The sequence below is a fragment of the Poeciliopsis prolifica genome, unplaced genomic scaffold (genome assembly GCF_027474105.1).
Source record: "Poeciliopsis prolifica strain line A6 unplaced genomic scaffold, Auburn_PproV2 SCAFFOLD047, whole genome shotgun sequence".
Taxonomy (NCBI): Eukaryota; Metazoa; Chordata; class Actinopteri; order Cyprinodontiformes; family Poeciliidae; genus Poeciliopsis; species Poeciliopsis prolifica.
Window position 1 is genome coordinate 1,080,181 of NW_026562422.1, and position 20,133 is coordinate 1,100,313.

The 20,133-nt window shown below is 43.2% G+C and overlaps 1 protein-coding gene across 2 annotated transcripts in view; it reads left to right on the forward strand.

Moving 5' to 3' along the window:
- Positions 1-212: 212 nt before the first annotated feature.
- Positions 213-20,133, forward strand: part of hectd1 (HECT domain containing 1) — a 30,053-nt gene continuing 10,132 nt past the window's right edge. Inside the window, exons 1-26 of one of the 2 annotated variants that reach the window (XM_055057146.1) lie at positions 213-478; positions 3,029-3,218; positions 3,481-3,630; positions 3,726-3,960; positions 4,917-5,144; positions 5,228-5,509; positions 5,583-5,853; positions 6,802-6,878; positions 6,965-7,063; positions 7,155-7,269; positions 8,299-8,473; positions 8,696-8,834; positions 9,297-9,467; positions 9,876-10,098; positions 10,177-10,440; positions 10,820-11,031; positions 11,132-11,278; positions 12,238-12,332; positions 13,241-13,346; positions 13,423-13,557; positions 13,658-13,797; positions 14,475-14,687; positions 14,839-14,949; positions 15,038-15,204; positions 15,504-15,680; positions 17,975-18,952. In XM_055057146.1, the coding sequence (XP_054913121.1) occupies positions 3,491-3,630; positions 3,726-3,960; positions 4,917-5,144; positions 5,228-5,509; positions 5,583-5,853; positions 6,802-6,878; positions 6,965-7,063; positions 7,155-7,269; positions 8,299-8,473; positions 8,696-8,834; positions 9,297-9,467; positions 9,876-10,098; positions 10,177-10,440; positions 10,820-11,031; positions 11,132-11,278; positions 12,238-12,332; positions 13,241-13,346; positions 13,423-13,557; positions 13,658-13,797; positions 14,475-14,687; positions 14,839-14,949; positions 15,038-15,204; positions 15,504-15,680; positions 17,975-18,952 (4,900 nt within the window). In that variant the 5' untranslated portion in view covers positions 213-478; positions 3,029-3,218; positions 3,481-3,490. The remainder of the gene's footprint in view (positions 479-3,028; positions 3,219-3,480; positions 3,631-3,725; positions 3,961-4,916; positions 5,145-5,227; positions 5,510-5,582; positions 5,854-6,801; positions 6,879-6,964; positions 7,064-7,154; positions 7,270-8,298; positions 8,474-8,695; positions 8,835-9,296; positions 9,468-9,875; positions 10,099-10,176; positions 10,441-10,819; positions 11,032-11,131; positions 11,279-12,237; positions 12,333-13,240; positions 13,347-13,422; positions 13,558-13,657; positions 13,798-14,474; positions 14,688-14,838; positions 14,950-15,037; positions 15,205-15,503; positions 15,681-17,974; positions 18,953-20,133) is intronic. The other variant, XM_055057147.1, reaches the window with a different exon arrangement.

Consider the following 20,133-nt stretch of genomic DNA (forward strand, 5'->3'; position numbering starts at 1 on the left):
CATTTTACCTTCTGCGATGCTTCGAGACTGCAGGGTGCGCTGCAGTCTCGAAGCATCAAGCCACTCGGAAAAACACGGCAAGCTTTCCATTTGCCAAAACATGCCACATCTATGCCCGGATTAACAATATAACTTAAGAAACAGTTGCAAATGCAATAACTTTAGTAGAATTGATTTGATAGACGACATTTAAAAATAGCTATTTCCGAGCTCTACCGTGACACTGAACGCCACAGACTTAACTCAGCTCTTGCGTTCAGTCGGGTCAGCTAAGCGCACCCTGTCACTCTGTTTTGTGACTCGCTGAATAGAGATGGGAGCTTCTTAATATCACCCTTGACATCGGTGATTATAACGGATCCGAACGTCATTATCTGTGTGGAATAGGTTGATATTCACAAAGCTGGGTGTCGCTTCTTTTGACGAAGAAAAACTTCGCCCCGAAGCTGATAAGGAGCTTGGGCCCGTGTCGCTTATGGTGAGTGTCCGCTGCTGCGGTGCGGCCTCAGAGCTCTCCTGGAACTCGAGACCCGCGGCTTGTAAGTGGAATGTTAGGCCGTGGGGTGTTGCTGGCTTATTTGAGTGGACAGTAATGACATAATTTAATGGCGAGAAACTCACACATGCTTACTTCTTTGTGTGACCAATAATTATCGGGATTGATCTTGGACAGGTGTGATATTGAAACCCGTAATTGACATACCGTGATCCAAATTAGCAACGTTGTGCTACTCTGAATGCTAACCGGATAACACTGGCTAACATGTAACTGTACTGAAAGCTCTGGAGTTAGTTTACGAAATGTCTTTGGAAGGCCTTTTTATTTCAGTGATGTATCAAAAGGGTTTTGTTAACAATTAATTTATGTGTAACGCAAACTTTTGGATATGTCCTAAAAAATAATCAGGGTAATTATGCTCCGTTAGCTTTGTCAAATATGGCTGCGCCTCCCTGTTAAATGCGCATAAAGTGACTGTGTTCGTCTTTTTAATACCTGATAAGTTCGAAGTTACTCTCGAAAACATAGATGTAGCTACGTAATGTACACAAAAAGTATTTTTCGGTGAATTGGTTGACAAATACGTACGTTTATTTGGCTTGATACTTACTACTCTTAGTAGCTGTGTGCCATAGTGCTAGCTGTGTAGCGCTTCATTTGAGCAGAAAAAACAATACAGTTGGGAAGACGATCACGCTGTCGGGTTACTGACTGTAATCTTTTTCAATTTACAATCATGGTTGCTAAAATCAACTTTCATCTTTGTATTCAGTTAGATAATTGATCTTATTTATATGGTAACTAAGCTAATATCAAGACGAATGTGTTCAGTTTTCTCTCCAGGTGCCCATGTGCATTGCAGTTAAGTTCAATCACTGCACGACAATTGGGTATATTTAATGATGGAATGCAGTAGATCACATAATACCAACTAGTAAACGGTTGTCTCTGTAAAGAAACCAGCAGATCGCATCAAGTCGTGGCTTAATGCAATCATACTGAGCCAAGCTCAGTGGAGAGCAGCAGGTCAAAGCCTCCAGCAGAGTGAGGTGCTGGGTTTGCCATTCTTTTTTATGACAATAAACAATAGAGAGAAAGTGTAGATTTAATAGCAATATTTACAGTGAGCACTGCAAGAGTCGGTGGAGAAGGCATAAGAGACTGTGAAAAGTCAGATTAATTTGTCCTCTATTTGTGAATTAATCAGAACTACTGGGATGGCTCAGGAAAGGCAACGCCACTGCCTTTGTCAAAAAGGAAAATTTTAATCTTAGTCTCAGGATAAGGTTTAAAGAGGAGTGGCAAAAGCAAATGAGGTGGATTAGCAGAGCTGGACAGCAACCCATGGTGACATGTGGAATATTATATCTGCTGCATGGACATTAAGATGTGTTTGTGCATCATAGCAGTCATAAAATTGTCATAAAGCAAACAGTCTTCAGTCAGAGGCCTCTTCACATTTTTTGCAAAATTGACTGCTACTGGTGAAACTTCCAGAACTTAGCTGCATTGTACCATACTTTAAGATGAATAGATGATATAAGTTATGACATTTCATTGATATTTGGGATAAATAACCATTACTAAATTTAATTGAAAATTTAACAGGGTGTCTGGCACACAACAAGCTAATAGAACAAAATGCTCTCATTTTCTGTTAAGTTTAGAGTGGATGCTAATGAAGAGAAGCTAAAATCAGATAAATGTGGTCTCAGGTTTGTTTGTTTTTACGACTCCTGCTGTAATTTTGGATTTACTGATGTTGTTTTGGTGCTTTCAGTTTGCCTTGAAGCTGAACTCGGATCTCTGAATAGTCATACTGCTGAGTTGAGCATGCTCTAGTCGCAAGTTAAAAACACACTCATTGTCACAAGCGAAGGGGAAGCACTCTGCAGCTGTTGCAAGTGGAACCTCTGGTTGTCCAGGGCCCTCTGACTTGGAACTTTCCAGATTTCCCATGCAAGGTGGAGTTCCAATAGAGTCGACCAGCCTGGAGCTTGGAAATTCTGACTGGGAGTATTTTTTAGCCAGTCACACAAATAAACATTTTTAAAATTCTCCTACCACTTCACATTGCCCAGTCAGCACATTTGACCACTAAAGCCATTGTTTATACACTCTGTAGTTTCTGGTTCCTAGCTGGCTTCTCTTCCTGGCATGTGTTTAATCACTGGAGAAACAAACTGTTGCATTCTACTTAGTCGATTTCCAGACTTTTTTTGCTGGGGTTGTGAAGAAGCACAACCCCCTATATAAGCTTGTAGTGTTTAAAGTAAAAAGATTTTCTTTAAATTGGGGATGCATGGTATATTGGTATCAATCCGATTAATAAATAAAGAACTGCACAGATCTTTATTTATGTGTCCGAAGGGAAAGGAAATGTAAACATTGGTTCTCTACCCATATTTTCATATTGGTGCATTTCTTCTTTAAATTAATAAATTACAAATATGTTGGCATAAATGTGCTTTAAATCTGATTACAAAATGATGTTCATTATGCCTCTTAACTTCTTGCTGCTGTTTGCAGAGATCCTGTTCCATAAAGCTCATTTTGACGAAGGAAGCACCTACACACACATGTTCCAGTCTCCTTCCATAAAACACACACATGTTCCAGTCTCCTTCCATTCAGTTGATTGAATGAGTTACAAGCAGCCTCACACCTCAGAGCAGTGATTGGGCACTGAGCCGGACAGGCCAGCCTACAGGGGAGTCAGGTGAGACCTGATTTTGTTAAGATATTTATTTTTCATTTTATTTGGAAGATAATGGGTGAAGAAACTAACATCAAAATAAATTTAATTTCTCTAAAACTTTTATTTCTAGTTTAAGGACACTTCTGTGGCTAAAAACAGAACCCCATTCATTTAGACTTCTGCATTAAGATATTTTGATGATTTCTGTTTTAAACAGAAACCACCAAAAATGACCCCACCTACCTTTTCATATGGAGGAGCTTGTGTGTTGCTCTTTCTTCAGGCTAGCCATCATGGCGGATGTGGACCCAGACACCTTGCTGGAGTGGCTGCAGATGGGTCAGGGCGATGAGCGGGACATGCAGCTCATCGCCCTGGAACAGCTGTGCATGCTGCTGCTAATGTCGGACAACGTGGACCGCTGCTTTGAGACGTAAGGCCTCGCCGTTAAAACCCAGACATTTGTATTCCACCCGGTGTGTGTGAGCTGGTGGCTCAGAGTGTCTCCTCTGCCTCTCCGTTCATCAGATGTCCTCCTCGGACATTCCTACCAGCACTCTGTAAAATCTTCCTGGACGAGAGTGCGCCAGACAACGTGCTGGAGGTGACGGCCCGCGCCATCACCTACTACCTGGACGTGTCGGCAGAGTGTACCCGAAGGATCGTGGGCGTAGACGGAGCCATCAAGGCTCTATGTAACCGCCTGGTGGTGGTCGAACTCAACAACAGGACCAGCAGAGACTTGGCGGAACAGTGTGTGAAGGTAGAATGCCACAGAGATGCGGCTTTTAAGTAGGACTGGGCGGCAATAGACGTGATCAATATCAGAATAAATAGAATGTTTACTGAACTCTGACCCAAAACTGAACAGCATTCTGGGAGACTTGGACAGAGAAAAGGTTTTAGCTGCTGAACTTCTTAGGCTAGCTAAGCAAGGCTGGTGGCATCAACTAACTCACTCATTCTTTGGTTACTTAGCAACAACCTGTTGTGCTGCCTTATTTATAGGCAGTCTCACAACTGCCTAAAAATAAAAACCAACGGCATGGAGAGAAAACTTGATATGCCTCCTGTGTGGCAGTATTTCAGATATTTGAAATGACAAATGAATCATTATGTATCAATATCATCTGATATAAACACTTGTTTTTCCAGCCCGTTTTTAAAATTAGCGATTAGCTAGTGTACTGGAGTGATGAATTTTGAGGACATTTTTTTAGAAGTGACTGTTCAATAGTCAGACTACACTTCAACATTTCTTGTCAAAGTGTACCCAGTGGTAGTCAGTAAGATTTCATCTGGGAAAGAGAGTCTTAAGTTCACATATTTAAAATTAAGGGCTTAAAATGTCTTGCAGTACATTTCACAAGCAGAGTGTCAACCTCCTTGTTTAACCCACAGAAATGCACTTGAAACATTTCTGTGCAGCAAAGACTTTAATGCCTCCTAGATGTGTTTCACTAAGATTACATAAACTAGTCGGTTAATACAAGTTCAATTTTACAACAGGATCTGTATAGTGCTAATGGGTGTTTTAAGCCTGAGGAAGCGGTGCCCTCCTCTGTGGATTGCATCCCACTCTGGGTGGAATCATGGAGAACGTTTAAGTTAAAAAATGCCTAAGTGAGGGTTTCCATTCTTCAATTGTGATATGTCAGCTTCGAGATGTTTCTTGACAAACTGTTTGACGTCCATGTCTTTGAACCCATGTGTCTGCAGGTGTTGGAGCTGATCTGTACCAGAGAGTCTGGCGCTGTCTTTGAGGCCGGCGGTCTGAACTGTGTTCTCAGCTTCATCAGAGACAGCGGCCACCTGGTCCACAAAGACACCCTCCACTCCGCCATGGCCGTGGTGTCCCGCCTGTGCAGCAAGATGGAGCCTCAAGACTCCTCTCTGGAGACTTGCGTTGAGTCCTTGTCCAGCCTCCTCAAACACGAGGACCACCAGGTCACTACATGGCAGGCGGTTGCTAATGAAGCCTCTAGGTAAGGTTTTGGGTGGTATAATCTTGAACTTGGTGTTTCCTGCAGGTTTCAGATGGTGCTCTGCGTTGTTTCGCCTCGCTGGCTGATCGGTTCACTCGAAGAGGAGTGGACCCTGCTCCTTTAGCTAAACACGGCCTGACAGAGGAGCTCCTGTTCCGTATGGCGGCTGCCGGTGGCACTGTGTCGGGCTCTTCCTCATCCTGTAAACCGGGTCGGCCTTCCACAGGCGCGACCCCCTCCGCCGCCGACTCCAAACTGAGCAACCAGGTGTCAACCATCGTCAGCCTGTTGTCCACACTGTGTAGAGGCTCTCCGCTGGTCACACATGTAGGTCCACGCCATTTCTCTCATGCTAGTATAGAGGAGGAGATTAGCATGCTAATCTCCAACCCGTGTTCAGGACTTGCTGCGGTCGGCTCTGCCTGACTCAATGGAGTCTGCGCTGGGAGGAGATGAGAGGTGTGTGCTCGATACCATGCGGTTGGTGGATCTCCTGCTGGTGCTCCTGTTTGAGGGACGGAAGGCATTGCCAAAGTCCACAGCAGGATCAGCGGGGCGGATCCCTGGACTGCGACGTCTGGACAGCTCTGGAGAGCGATCCCACCGACAGCTCATTGACTGTATCCGCAGCAAGGACACAGATGCTCTGATCGATGCCATTGATACGGGAGGTGAGCCTGCATTCATGTTGCATAAACTGTTCATTATCCAGGTTGGTTTCCAGGCAACTAACCACTAACATTCTGGCATCAAAGGTGCACTATTTAACTGTTGTAAAAATATATATATATATCATTATAATTTTTTTGTATTTGTTAAAACTGTAATTATGTTGTTATACTATAACATGAGACAGCTAATGTATGAAAAGACGGAGCTCCTCCACGTCCTGCTAATGCTTTTACTGCCATCTGCAGAAATATACCGCTTGGTCAGAAATAACCAATCAGAGCCAGGAGGAGAGTCTCAGCGGTGTCAATCAAGTTTGTAGATGGGCTACCATTTTCCTGTAGTTGTGGAAATAGTGGAGAAGAAACTTAACTGTAACAGGAAAACAGTTTATCCCTCATTTTTGGTGGTCATGCTAACTAGCCTTAGCATTCGTGGCAGGCTATGTTGTGGTGAATCAGCACAACACAGAACAAGGGGGAGGGAACGAGCAGCAGGTACATGAGATTGATTGACAGCACTAAAACCCTCCTCCTGTCTCTGATTGGTTGTGTCTGGCTGAGTGTATTGCTACAGATGGCAGTAAGACCACAGGAAGAAGATAGAATAGCTTGTTTTCTTTATTTTTTTTATATTTTCTATTTTGCTTATGTGCAAAATGTGTTTCTTATGCACAGTTTTGGTTTAATTAGTGGTCTGTTGTCTTTCAGCAAATGGCCTTTTTTAGAGCTTTCCTTTACATAATTGAACTAGATGAGTTGACAGTTATTTCAACAATCGAATAGATATAGAAATGTCAGAATTCTATATCTGACATTTATGACATGTCAGAGGATGTCAGAATATAGCAGTGTGAAGCCCTAAAAAATGGCTTTACCATTTTATTGAAGACTTGGACTTGGTTCTTCAGCCAGGTTTGACCAGTTATAATAAAATGTGCTCTCTCTAAGCTTTTGAGGTCAACTTCATGGACGATGTTGGACAGACGCTGCTCAACTGGGCTTCAGCTTTCGGCACACAGGAAATGGTAAAGAAACACAAATACAAGCCACGGGTTCCCATCAGACATTGTTTTTGTAAACATGCTGAGCAGCTCTGTGCTTGTCGTTCCAGGTGGAGTTTTTATGTGAGAGGGGTGCAGATGTCAACAGAGGTCAAAGGTCATCCTCGTTACACTATGCTGCGTGCTTCGGACGGCCACAGGTAGCCAAGGTAAACGGAGGCACAGTGAAAAGAAACCATGTCAGTGAGACTGAAGCGTTTAGGTACGTCGGTGTGATCCTGTGGGTTTGTTTCATCTCAGACTTTGCTGCGTCATGGAGCCAATCCCGACCTGAGGGATGAGGATGGAAAGACCCCCCTGGACAAAGCCAGAGAGAGGGGACACAGTGAAGTGGTGGCTATACTTCAGTCACCTGGTAAATTCAACCCATAAACCAGCTTCTAGATGAAATATCGATAGTTGTGCTCAGCAGGAGCATCTGCGTCTTCACCTTTAAAGGGACAGTATTGCGTAAAATTGAACCTTTTGAGATGTTCATAATGTTACAATGTAATTTCCTCATCAAAAACATACCTGGAATGGAACAAATGATGTTTACATCATTTATATAATGTAAACATTACATCATATAAATGTAATGTTTTTTGAATCACAGTCGAGGTGTTTTTCTGTGCAGCTGGGAAAGGTGTACAAACTAATGAAACAACATGTGTCTACTGAAGTAGGTCCCTTGCCTTACAAAAAGTGGTTTTCAGGGACCTAAAGAAAACCCTTGGATGTTCTGCTGGATGAGCTTTGGCATTCATGGAGCATAAGATTGTTGATAACACAATTGTGCTGTGTCTTTTAAGCCAAATAGAAAAGCACCAGAAGAAGAGGGGCAGTTTTTTTCACAAAACTTTTTTCTGGTGCTTGTAATGGCTTGAAAATATATTTCACCAAATCAGGGTGACATACTTCTGATAATCTTGCCTCCATGATGCCCCCTTGTGCCTCCGCTGCTCTGTTCCTCCGTCGGTCCTGGTATCGAGTCGCCTCCTTCCTTGTTTCTCTGGATTAGGAGAGGAACCGCAGGACAGACATTCTGTCTATTACACAACAGCAAACTGCGTTACGGCAGACACATTGTTTTTGTCGATCCATGTACACAGTTCCCATCTTCACGAAAATTGTTCAACTGATAATGTGCATCTTTTCGCTCACGTCTGTATTTTTAAAAATTACTTTAAGTCATAATTGATATATATACGGCATTTTTAGAACAACTGGTGGTAATGTAACACATTTACATCATTGTGCAGTGAAATGACGCAATGTGCTTGGAAACTACAAAATACCGCCCCTTGAAAACCTTTAATATGTGTATGATTGAAGTAGATAATTTTCTGAGAAATATTATCCAGATTGGGTCATGTTAGCTGACTCTAAGATGTTTCTTTTCCAGGGGACTGGATGTGTCCGATGAACAAAGCTGATGACAAGAGGAAGAAGGATGCAAGTAAGGAAGAAGAGGAGAGCACTGAACCCAAAGGAGATCCAGAAATGGCTCCCTACTACCTTAAGAGACTTCTGCCTGTTTTTGCACAAACCTTTCAGCAAACCATGCTGCCTTCTATTAGGTAAACTCATCCACACTTCCACTGTCCATCCACTGTTTTTTGTAAACTTAAGTTAAAAACTAAACAGAATTCTGGTAGTTGTTGCTGACCATGCAAAATTAAAGAAAACCTCGACTTGGATCAGAATTCCAGTGGCTTGTATCTTTATTTTCACAATCAAACTCATGTGAAAGAGCTTCCAACTGATCAAAATGATTTTTATTTATTTTTTTGTGGTTTTAGGAAAGCAAGTCTGGCTCTGATCCGAAAGATGGTTCACTACAGCAGTGAAGTTCTGCTGAGGGAGGTGTGTGAGAGCGAGACGGGACACAACCTGCCCACAGTCCTGGTGGAGATCACTGCCACTGTCCTTGACCAGGAGGTAAGCTACAGGAGAGCAGGGATTACAGGGGCTCAGCCCTCTTAAACAGCAGACACTCACTTTAAGCTGCTGAACTCAGGCTGCAGAAAACAGAGAAGCAAATGAATAAAATATCAACTTTCTGTCTGATGAAGCTGATTGTTTCTCTGAATGATGCACAGACAAATTAATCTAAGCTGTAGAGTTGCTCAATTACATATAAATATATCATTCATTTGTTATGGAACAGTAATGCATGTGTCCCACAAGCATGGTGCACTATATCAATCATAAGCAATGTAGTGTCCTTTAACCAACTAGACTGGAAATTAATGTTAATGTATTTTTCTGAGAAGGAACCCTAAGCTGGAAACTGTTAAAGTGGCTTTTACTAGTTGTCTTTGGGAATTAAACTCCAAATATTCTAATGCCATCTAATGCTTAATGTAATGTTTCTGAACTGACCTGCTTGATGTTTGTCAGGACGACGACGACGGCCACCTCCTGGCTCTGCAGATCATCAGGGATCTTGTGGATAAAGGTGGAGATGTTTTTCTCGACCAACTTGCTCGACTGGGGGTCATCAACAAGGTGTCAACTCTGGCTGGACCTGCATCTGATGATGAGAATGAAGACGAAGCAAAGCCTGAGAAGGTAGCCAGAAACCAATGTTGCCATCCAATTGAAACATCAATAAAATAATTGATCCTTGAATGCTTTGCTAATGTCAGTGTCTTGAGATCTGGTTTATAATATCTCAGCTGGTGGGTTTCCTGCAGAAAACCTGCTAACCTGCAGGAGCACTAGTATGTTGTTTTTGCATTAAAACTTTTTAATTTTTTTCTTAAATTGGTGTGTTTCCAAGCAAATTTATTTTTGAAGCAGCAAATTGCACAATTATATGGTCAGTAGAAACACAGCTGTCAAAGACCTTAAAATAAACAAACAACCTTTAGCCTGGTGGGGGCCAAGCAAAGCCTGGTGGCCTGCCAGGCTTATAAAATACTGGGGGAAGCCATGTACACTATTTGAATTGGTGAACTGTATGAGTTCTCCCTGCAGGAGGACGAGGTTCAGGAAGACGCTAAGGAAGTCCAGCAGGGGAAGCCCTACCACTGGAGGGACTGGTCAATCATTCGAGGCAGAGACTGTCTCTACATATGGTCAGATGCTGCTGCTCTGGAGCTCTCTAATGGTTCCAATGGCTGGTTTCGATTCATCTTGGACGGGAAACTTGCTACCATGTACTCTAGTGGGAGTCCTGAGGGGGGTTCAGACAGCTCAGGTAGGTTGGATCTGCTTTTATGCCACTCAGTTGCTCAATTTGTGCTTTATTCAATCACTCACCTTCCTCATCCTGCAGAGTCTCGTAGTGAGTTCCTGGAGAAGCTGCAGCGGGCTAGGAGCCAGGTGAAACCCGTAACAGCCAGCCAGCCCATCCTGTCAATTGTCGGCCCTACCAAGCTGACGGTTGGGAACTGGTCCCTGACCTGCCTCAAAGACGGAGAGATCGCCATTCATAACTCTGATGGACAGCAGGCCACCATCCTGAAGGAGGACCTACCGGGCTTTGTGTTTGAGTCAAACAGAGGAACCAAACACTCATTCACTGCAGAGACGTCACTGGGTGGGTCTTCATCTATGATTAAAAATGTCAACAAATCTCAATGTTCAGAAGTAGCAGCTTTATTGATGACAAAATCTCCCAACCCTGCCCCGAGCTCTCAACAAACCGATTCACACAATTTGAATGTCAAGCAGCTCACCACCAAATCTGGTAACTCCACATCAAGTTAGCTTCGAGTTCGCTCCAGCCCTGCACAGCCATCACTTTGCTGTCAGTGCCCCCAGGTGGCTGGATGAATGAATGGGTTGGTGAAGTCAGCTACATGTTAGCAGTTGTTTTTCTCATGTGGCGCCCCCTTTAAAGAGGTCTGGTGCACGCCCCACACTGTGAGAAGCCCTGCTAAAGCTGAATGTTTAGTTATATTGTTGCATGTATGCAGGCTCCGAGTTTGTCACTGGCTGGACGGGGAAGCGGGGCAGGAAGCTCAAGTCCAAACTGGAGAAGACGAAGCAGAAGGTGAAGAGCATGGCCAGGGAGCTGTACGATGACCACTTCAAAGCTGTGGAGAGCATGCCCAGAGGGGTGGTGGTCACTCTGAGGAACATCGCCACGCAGCTGGAGTCGGCGTGGGAGCTGCACATTAACAGACAGGTAGACGAACTCTGCAACACACCTGTTGCCCACAGAGCACATCCCAGACATAAAGAGTGATCTGTGTGTGTGTATGTGTGTGTGATATTTGCTGTTGTAGTGTCTTGAAGGGGAGAACACGTGGAGGGACTTGATGAAAACTGCTTTAGAGAACCTGATTGTGGTCCTGAAGGATGAAAACACCATTTCTCCATATGAAATGTGTAGCAGTGGCCTCGTCCAGGCTCTGTTCACTGTCCTCAGTAATGTGAGTATCTAAGGAAAGAAGCGACTTTCACTCTAAAAACTGACACATGCTAACAGGACTGCTTCTGGTTAGCTGAATGCTACAAATTCTAAAGAGATAGAAGCTACATTTTACACCTGGAGGGTATGGGGAGTAAACTTTAAATCAGATTATTTTATTGAATTGGCTCCTCATTAAACATAATCAATATACCGTGGGGCTGGAGCTACTGATTTTTTTAGTAATCGATTATTCTGACAAAAAAAAAAAAATAGCATGTGCTGCAGATTTTTCATTTAACAACTTAAGTCCCTTCTATACAATATTAGAAATGCTTGAGAAAATCCAAATAAACAAATAATTCAATAATTTTTTTTAATAAGAAAATATTTTCTCACCTAAAATGTAATTGCATAGCATTTCTTTTACTATATGCTTGATCATTTGTAGCAAATGATATCCACAGTTGATATTTTTCAAAGTCATGAATCATTAGATTTTGTGAAATTCTTCAAAGCTAAATTGGTTGAATAACATTTTGCACTGATGGTTGAAGAACCCAAATAACAGATTAAGAACAATAAATGTATTTGTTGTTGAGCTCATATGTCTTTTTACTCAATACTTTAGCAGCAAAAAGGGGGTTTGAATCAGAAATGTTTATTTTTGTATGAGGCTTCTGTTAAATGATCAATTTTGATTAATTTCAGACCCTGCATTTAACTCCATTAAAAATTTTAACCACCCTTCCTCCCTCGCTTCACTGTCACATGACCAAACCCTCCCCCTCCTGAAACAACAAGGGCAACAGATTGTAAATATCAGTGATTAATATCGGCCAGGTTATACTAAAAATGATTAATGATGGCCGATATAAATGTTAACACATGGGTGGGTAGTTTTCTTCTTAAAGTTCAGTAGCTGTGTATTCTTCAGGAAGCACCGTGACCTGAAGCTGTTTTCTGTTTGGATTCCTGTAGAGTGCAGAGCCGGACATGAAACATGATTGTAAGCCTTTAATGGAGAGAATCAATGTGTTCAAGGCGGCTTTCAGCGAGAACGAGGATAACGAAAGGTAAGCGGATTAAAACTTTTGATTATTTTTAATTTCTAATTTGTTTGGAGAGCTGCTTGTTGGTTTGTGTTTTAGAAAGGCTTCTGATGAATTACTGTATTTTTCGGTCTATAAGTCACTACTTTTTTCCTCACATTTTGAACCATGCGACTTATAGCTCAGTGTTGCTTTTCTGTGGATTCGCTTCCTGCTCTTTAGCAGGAAGTCAAAATGAAAGAAGAAAGCACTAATTTTCATTTAGAACAAACATATGCTAGCAGCAGGCACGACGGAGACACTTTTTGAAAACTCATACCCAAACTCATATCATGGAAACCACACAAAGAAGTTTGTATGATGCCGCTTTTAAGTTGAGTGCTATCAATCTGGCCGTACAGGAGGAAAATAGAACCGCTGCACATAAGCTTGGTGTGAACGAACAATCCATGCAGGGAGATGCAGGACTCCGTCCTTAATAAATCTGCTGCATCCTTGTGAAAAACCGACCGGCGGCGATATATGTACATATATGTACTTTTCCAGTTTTTCCAAAAAAAAAAACTTTGTTGATGCAGCTTATAGTATGGTGCACTCTACAGTGCAGAAAATATGGTATAGTGCTTAAATGTAGTGGACTTTGCAACATACACAGGGAATTGTGTAAATATGAAGAACAATGATCTTGATTGATATTAGGTCAGAAAATATATTTCTATTGTGGCTAATATATTAGTTAGCCATATTAGATAAATGGCAATATAATATAAATGGCATGTACTTCTCATATTATCTGGTAATAAATCCCAGCTTTGTGTGTGTGTTTGTGTGTGTGTGTGTGTGTGTGTGTGTGTGTGTGTGTGTGTGTGTGTGTGTGTGTGTGTGTGTGTGTGTGTGTGTGTGTGTGTGTGTGTGTGTGTGTGTGTGTGCAGCCGACCAGCTGTTGCCTTAATCAGAAAGCTGATAGCTGTGCTGGAGTCCATTGAGCGTCTACCTCTGTACCTGTATGACTCTCCAGGGTCCTCTTACAACCTGCAGGTGAGTTGGTGCTTGTTGTTGTCATGATGCCCTCCAGTCTTTTCCACAGCTGCTCAGAATGTGATTTATGTGTCAGATCTTGACGAGGCGGTTGAGGTTCCGTCTGGAACGCGCGCCAGGTGAGACGGCTCTGATTGACCGCACAGGTCGCATGCTGAAGATGGAGCCGCTCGCCACCGTGGAGTCTCTGGAGCAATACCTCCTAAAGATGGTGATGCCTCACACAGCATGCTTCATCACCAAGCCAATCAGAGCACCTGTTGATGGCTAACCTCCCACCGGCCTTTTGTTCTTGTGCCTTCATGGTCCAGGTGGCGAAGCAGTGGTACGACTTTGAGCGCTCGTCGTTCGTCTTCGTCAGGAAGCTGAGGGAAGGCCAGACCTTCACTTTCAGACATCAGCATGACTTTGATGAGAATGGCATCATCTACTGGGTCGGAACCAACGCAAAGTAAGAGCAGTGGCTGCAGAGAGTGCTAAAACTCCAACTGGTTCCTATACAGGCTTAAAAAGTCAACAAAACTGACCCTGTGTTTTTGGGTCTGGAGAAATACTTCTGTGTTCAGACTTTTTTCCTCATTTATATGAGAAATGTCAGCATTTCTACTTTTGAAAAGAAAGGTAAAGTCTTTATTCTCATTTCTTTATTTTCTTTCTTTCTATAAAAGAAAGAAAAGAAATGTTGCCTTTTCTAAGGTTGGTTCAACCTTAGTGGTTTGTTTTGGTTTTTGTGTAAAAAAAAAACTGCCTCCCATCTTCCTAGGATAGACATTGAATTTGAATGTATCCATAAAAACATTCAACATTTTCTTGCAGCTATCAGTTACTGTGTAGTCTTCTGTCTTTTTAGGCTGCAGTACTTCAGGGTCCTATGGTTAGGGTGTGATCAATGCAGATTTGATATGGTATGCCATATCAAACCAGCAAAGAAATATTTAGATGTAATATTTTGCTGGCTGTAATATTTCAGACACCTTAAATACCTTCATTTAGTCAGGACGTCTCATTGGTGTGAGGTGAAAGTTGTTCAGTATTTTCTTAATGTAATTCTTCTGTTACTAACCTTGATAAGCATTTCAGATGTTAGTCGGGACATTAAGCTTATGATCGCTAATCTTTTCCCGTCAGGACGGCGTATGAATGGGTGAACCCTGCAGCTTATGGCCTGGTAGTAGTGACGTCCTCAGAGGGTCGTAACCTTCCTTACGGCCGGCTGGAGGACATTCTGAGTCGTGACAGCTCTGCTCTCAACTGCCACACTAATGACGACAAGAACGCCTGGTTTGCTATTGACCTGGGCCTGTGGGTCATTCCATCAGCGTACACTCTGAGGCACGCCAGGTAAGGAACCCCCTGCAGCCTGCAGCCAGGCTCTGCAGTCAAACACTTTGAGACAAATGCTAGAAATACAGAATTTCTGTGTGAAAGGTGAATTGTTTTCTGAAAAACAGTCATTTGTAAATACAAGTTTGTGTTTTCCTTCTTCCTTTAGGGGTTATGGGCGCTCTGCGCTGCGAAACTGGGTCTTTCAGGTCTCAAAAGATGGTCAGAACTGGTCCACTTTATACACACACATAGACGATGGGAGCCTCAATGAACCAGGGTATGACCTTCCCTTGAACTCCTCCGTTTGCAGTCAGAAGGGAGCCACGCCTCTTGGTGAATACTAACGCTAGTCTGCGTCTCCACAGGTCAACGGCCACCTGGCCTCTAGACCCGTCCAAAGACGAGAAGCAGGGTTGGAGGCACATAAGGATCAAACAAATGGGAAAGAATGCCAGTGGTCAGACACACTACTTGTCTCTGTCTGGGCTGGAGCTGTACGGCACAGTCACAGCGGTCTGTGAGGACCAGCTAGGTGAGCCCCTCTGCTGAAGCTCAGAGTAGCAGCAGTTTATTTTTGAGTTCGTATACTCCAGTTAACAATTAATCAATTCTAAAGTAGTGGATGATTATTTCAATAATCAGTTTATAATTTATTACGATAAATCTGATTGATCTTTCCAGCCCTGTACTCACCTTGTTAGTTTAATAGTTCCTTGGGGAGAGACTGGGTATCTGTTAGAGGAAACGCAAGAAGTTTACATTTAGAACAAATTTTTTTTACCTAAGAGTTTCCACTAAGTGGCGTGTCCCTCTGTCCCTGTCCCAATGCAGGTAAAGCTGTGAAGGAGGCAGAAGCAAACCTCCGTCGCCAGCGCAGAATTTTTCGCTCTCAGGTAATGAAGTACATCGTCCCAGGAGCGCGGGTCGTTCGTGGTATTGACTGGAAATGGCGGGAGCAGGACGGAAATCCGCCAGGAGAGGGCACTGTCACGGGAGAGGCTCACAATGGTGAGTTGGTGTCTGTTTGACCGAAAGCTCTCATTTCCAAACCCTCTGTCGAGACTGCAGGATTGGACATTTTTTGTCTGAAGGTGGCGATGTGCCTGCCATCGTCATATCTGTCCTGAAGAGTGAATGTGGGCAGATGTTTATCCCAGTAAACACGTGAACTCGTTTCCTTTCCTGCACTGGTTTCCTTCCAGCTTTCTCCTCAAACATCCTGTTTCCAGTCTACCTCCAGCCAGTGTCTGGTTTATTCCTCTTTAATCAACCAGCTGGAGAGAAATCATTCTGAAAATTTTTCTCCTCATTCCCTACCTGCATTACCTTCAACAAGTCTGATGTCAGAGATTGGCTTGTCTTTTTTTTCTCTGCTACTGCCTAATGTTGACAGACATTCACTAGTCTCTCTTTCTTTATTTATTTTTTTCTTTTTTTAACAGATATTAGAAGTTAGGGTGGAGCAAGATCCTTTGTTTTCTCAGGTCAGAGCAGAAACGGCAGTAGTCTGCAATCATTTTCCAATCATGCATAGAGAATTTGTGACTTCTGAGACTGTCTGTATTTAGGGACAGACAGATTGATTTTAAAGTCAACTAGGACCTAGAACAGCTCATGAAACTGCTATTATTGCTGTTGTTACTGCAGAATCTCTGATCTCAACATATACTGGGACGATGAGAACTTCACCTGCCTCTGTGTGCTCTTCCATTTGTTCCACATCTCATATTTTTAGCACCATAAATGGGATCATTACTGTTTGATTGTAATTTCTCTCTTTTTACTGTAATGATTTATTGTATATTTTCCCCTGCTTTTATTTTCTGTTTTTGTACCTGTCACATTGTTCTTTAGTCACTCCACTAGTGATAGAAACCTTCTTTTATAATCTATAACTTAATTGGAGCAACAAAATGTTTTATCAGGGCAAACCATTTCTGTTAGGTGGTAGATTCTAAATAAAGCCCATAAAACAGAAATGAAACACTTTCAGAATAAAAGCAAAACTGCGTTAGATACGTTTTGTGTCAATGTACTTCAAAATATATTGAAGTAGATTGTAGTAGAGCAGCAGCTAACTATTATTTTAGAAATTAATTTTTTTTACAATTGGCACGTTGTGCAGATTTTTTATTGCAGCACTAAAGGCTTATTTTACAGTGTTACAAATATATCAAAAGATGCAAACAAACAAAATTTATTTTTAAATAAGTAAATAAACATGTAATTGCCTAAAATGTATTCCTTTTGTGAGCACTTGATTATTTTAGCAAAGGATTCATATAGAGCCAAAAAAAAACCCTGATACTGTATAATAATTTGGTGCATACTCTGAGACTTTTAAAATATTTTTTCACAGAATTCGAACCACATGAAGCTATAACATTTGTTATATTTATAAAGGAAAAAGATGCAGTAATAAATGCATTCCAACTAATAATCTATTCCCTGGTCCTAAACACTGTTTGGATGTTTCTGTTGGCATTCATCTATTAAATTAGATAAATGTGACCCACAAATATCAATTTAACCAGCTGTGTCTTTTGCAGCAGGTTCTGACTCTAGCTCATTTCTGTTTGAACTTATTAAACAAAACCTGCCTTTAAAATGTCACAGGAAGGCCTGTCGGGATAAGTAATGAATTAAGTTAAATAAATTAATTTTAATGAGCAATAAAATTAATCACTCAATTAATTGCTGGATGATAAATTGTCCCAGAAGTTATTGCGATGAACCATAATGATATTTTAAATATCCAAAATAAATAAACAAACATACAACAAATAATGTAAATAATGTTGTCCTTCAAAAAAAAGGGCAAGTTGAGACCGAAGCACCAGACTGAAGACTTTTGTCGTCCAGTTTTGGTAGGAAGAGAGAAAAACAATGCATCATGGAAATGGCATTTATGGATGTCATTTTAATGGATTGTACGATTAATTATGGATTGCTTATTGTGACAGGCCTGGTAGCAGGTTTTCTTTTAACTCTACCTGTGTCCAGGAAGGTGCAGGTAGAGCGGTTGAGGCAGCCAGTCATGTATCAAGTCATTAACTAGCTGGGAAGTTTGACCAAATCACTCCTCTAATAAATAAACATAGCCCTGACTGTTCCTGCAGGATGTTGTTATTTGACATGTGCATCTAAGTTGGAAGTAATATTCTGTCACTGTGTGGAGCTGTTAGGACTGTAAGCTGCTTGTCCGCTGTCTGCCTTCCTCTGCCGCTCTCGCCCTGTTTCCCTCTCTGCCGCCTCTCTGACATCCATCTGTCCGTCTCCCTCCTATCTCTCTGTCCATCCAGGCTGGATTGATGTAACCTGGGATGCTAGCGGATGCTCTAACTCTTACCGTATGGGCGCTGAAGGGAAGTTTGACCTCAAGCTTGCTCCAGGGTATGACCCTGAGTCGGCTGCCACAGCGCCAACACCCAAACCTGTCTCATCCACTGTTTCAGGTCCCGCCTCATCCACGGTGGGACCCTCTGTGACATCAACAGCTGTTGGCGGAACCACCACCACGTTGGCGTCGTTGTCCTCAACCTCGTCGTCTTCCCAGCAGCCCTCCTGGAGCAGCCTGGTGAAAAATAACTGTCCCGACAAAAGCGGGGCCAGCTCCTCCAGCAGGAAGGGCAGCAGCAGCTCCGTCTGCAGCGTGGCCTCGTCCTCTGACATCAGCCTCAGCTCCTCTGCCGGAATGCCCGGCGGGGGGGCCCTGCAGCTGGAGAGGAGAGCAGAGGGCCTGCTGCTGGACCAAGGCTCGGGACCCGGGGGGGTCACCGGCGGCCTGGGCTGTGATGGCCACCAACAGGAGCCCATCGTGGTTTTGTCCTCCGCCGCAGAGGCTGGATGTGGGTCGGGGTCCAGCTCAGGCACGCTCACCGCTGACACGTCTGTGACCGGAGACGAGCACCACTCACCCACCGCGGCGGCAGCCGGCACCGACCCGGCCACGGCCATCTCCATGGGTCTGGTGAGCGTGAGCTCTCCCGACGTCAGCTCTGTGTCAGAGTCGTCCAGCAAAGACACGCACTCTCAGAGGCCGCTGTGCTCCGCCACCAACACGCGCCTGTCGGTCAGCTCCCTGCTGGCCGCTGGGGCCCCAATGAGTTCCAGCGCCAGCGTCCCCAATCTGTCATCACGGGAGGCCAGCCTCATGGAGTCCTTTGTCCGCCGTGCACCCAACATGTCCCGCACCAATGCCACCAACAACATGAATCTGAGCCGCAGCAGCAGCGACAACAACACAAACACCCTGGGCCGCAACGTCATGAGCGCCGCAAGTGAGTACCGCACTGCTAGCATGCTAATGCTACAGGAATGAAGCTCCACTGACAAACCTAGTACTCATTAGGGCTACACCATGTTATGAAGCCTTTCAGTGTCAATAAGATTGGTAAATATTTCTGTGATGATATCAAGCATAATATGTGCTTATCTTCTTCTTTTCACTGTTTCTCAATTTAATTTCAATTCATTTTATTTCTGTAGCACCACTTCGCAATAAATGCCATCTCAAAGCACTTTACAAATTCCATTCTGTAGGTTGACCTTTAGCTGCTCAACCTCTAAGGTAGGTGGGTGGCATCAATTAGCGAACTCACTTTTTGGCTGTCTAGCAACAATCTCTTCAGTTTTTTGTGTTACCTTGCAACAACTTGTTGAGTACCTAGCAGTGCCTCATATTGAGTGAAAACTGGATAAAACAGGAAATGTCACCCCACGTGTGGCAATATTTCAAGTTTTTAAAACAAAACTAATCAGTAATTGTCGATATTTACTAATATTTAATGCCTATATCATGACATGTTTATCAGCCATATGTGACATCATCAGAGAAACTCATGTTTCTCCTAACATTATGCAGCCATACACACACCATTCATTTTTCTTCCTCCACCTCCTGCAGCTCAGACTCAACACCAGCTGGAAAAAACTGCTGCCACTGAGCAAATGAATGCTGGTAGTTTTGATCTGGTGTGACAGTGTGATGTAACGAAGCAGAAAACCCTGAACATGGCTGTCTGTGCTTTTCCACACCAAAACTATTTTAAATCAAAACTCCCATAAGACCTGGAGCTTGTGGTTGTTTGTGGTGGAAATGTTAAGGAGTGAGGAAAGCAAAGTGTTGCTGTAGTTAAAACCTGCAGTCTCCAGGCACTACACTGAGCTCTGGACACTTGTGCTCCATATTAGACTGTTTGACGTGTCCAAGGGGACATTCTAGACAAAAAATGAACCATAATGGTTGAGTTATTTAGAGAAGAGCACGAGTTCCCTTCCTTCAGGCATCAAGTGTGTGTGTGTGTGTGTGTGTGCGTGCGTGTGCGTGTCTGTGTGTGTGTGTGTGTGTGTGCGTGTGCGTGTCTGTGTGTGTGTCTGTGTGTGTGTGTGTGTGTGTGTCTGTGTGTGTGTCTGTGTGTGTGTGTGTCTGTGTGTGTGTGTGTGTGTGTGTGTGTGTGTG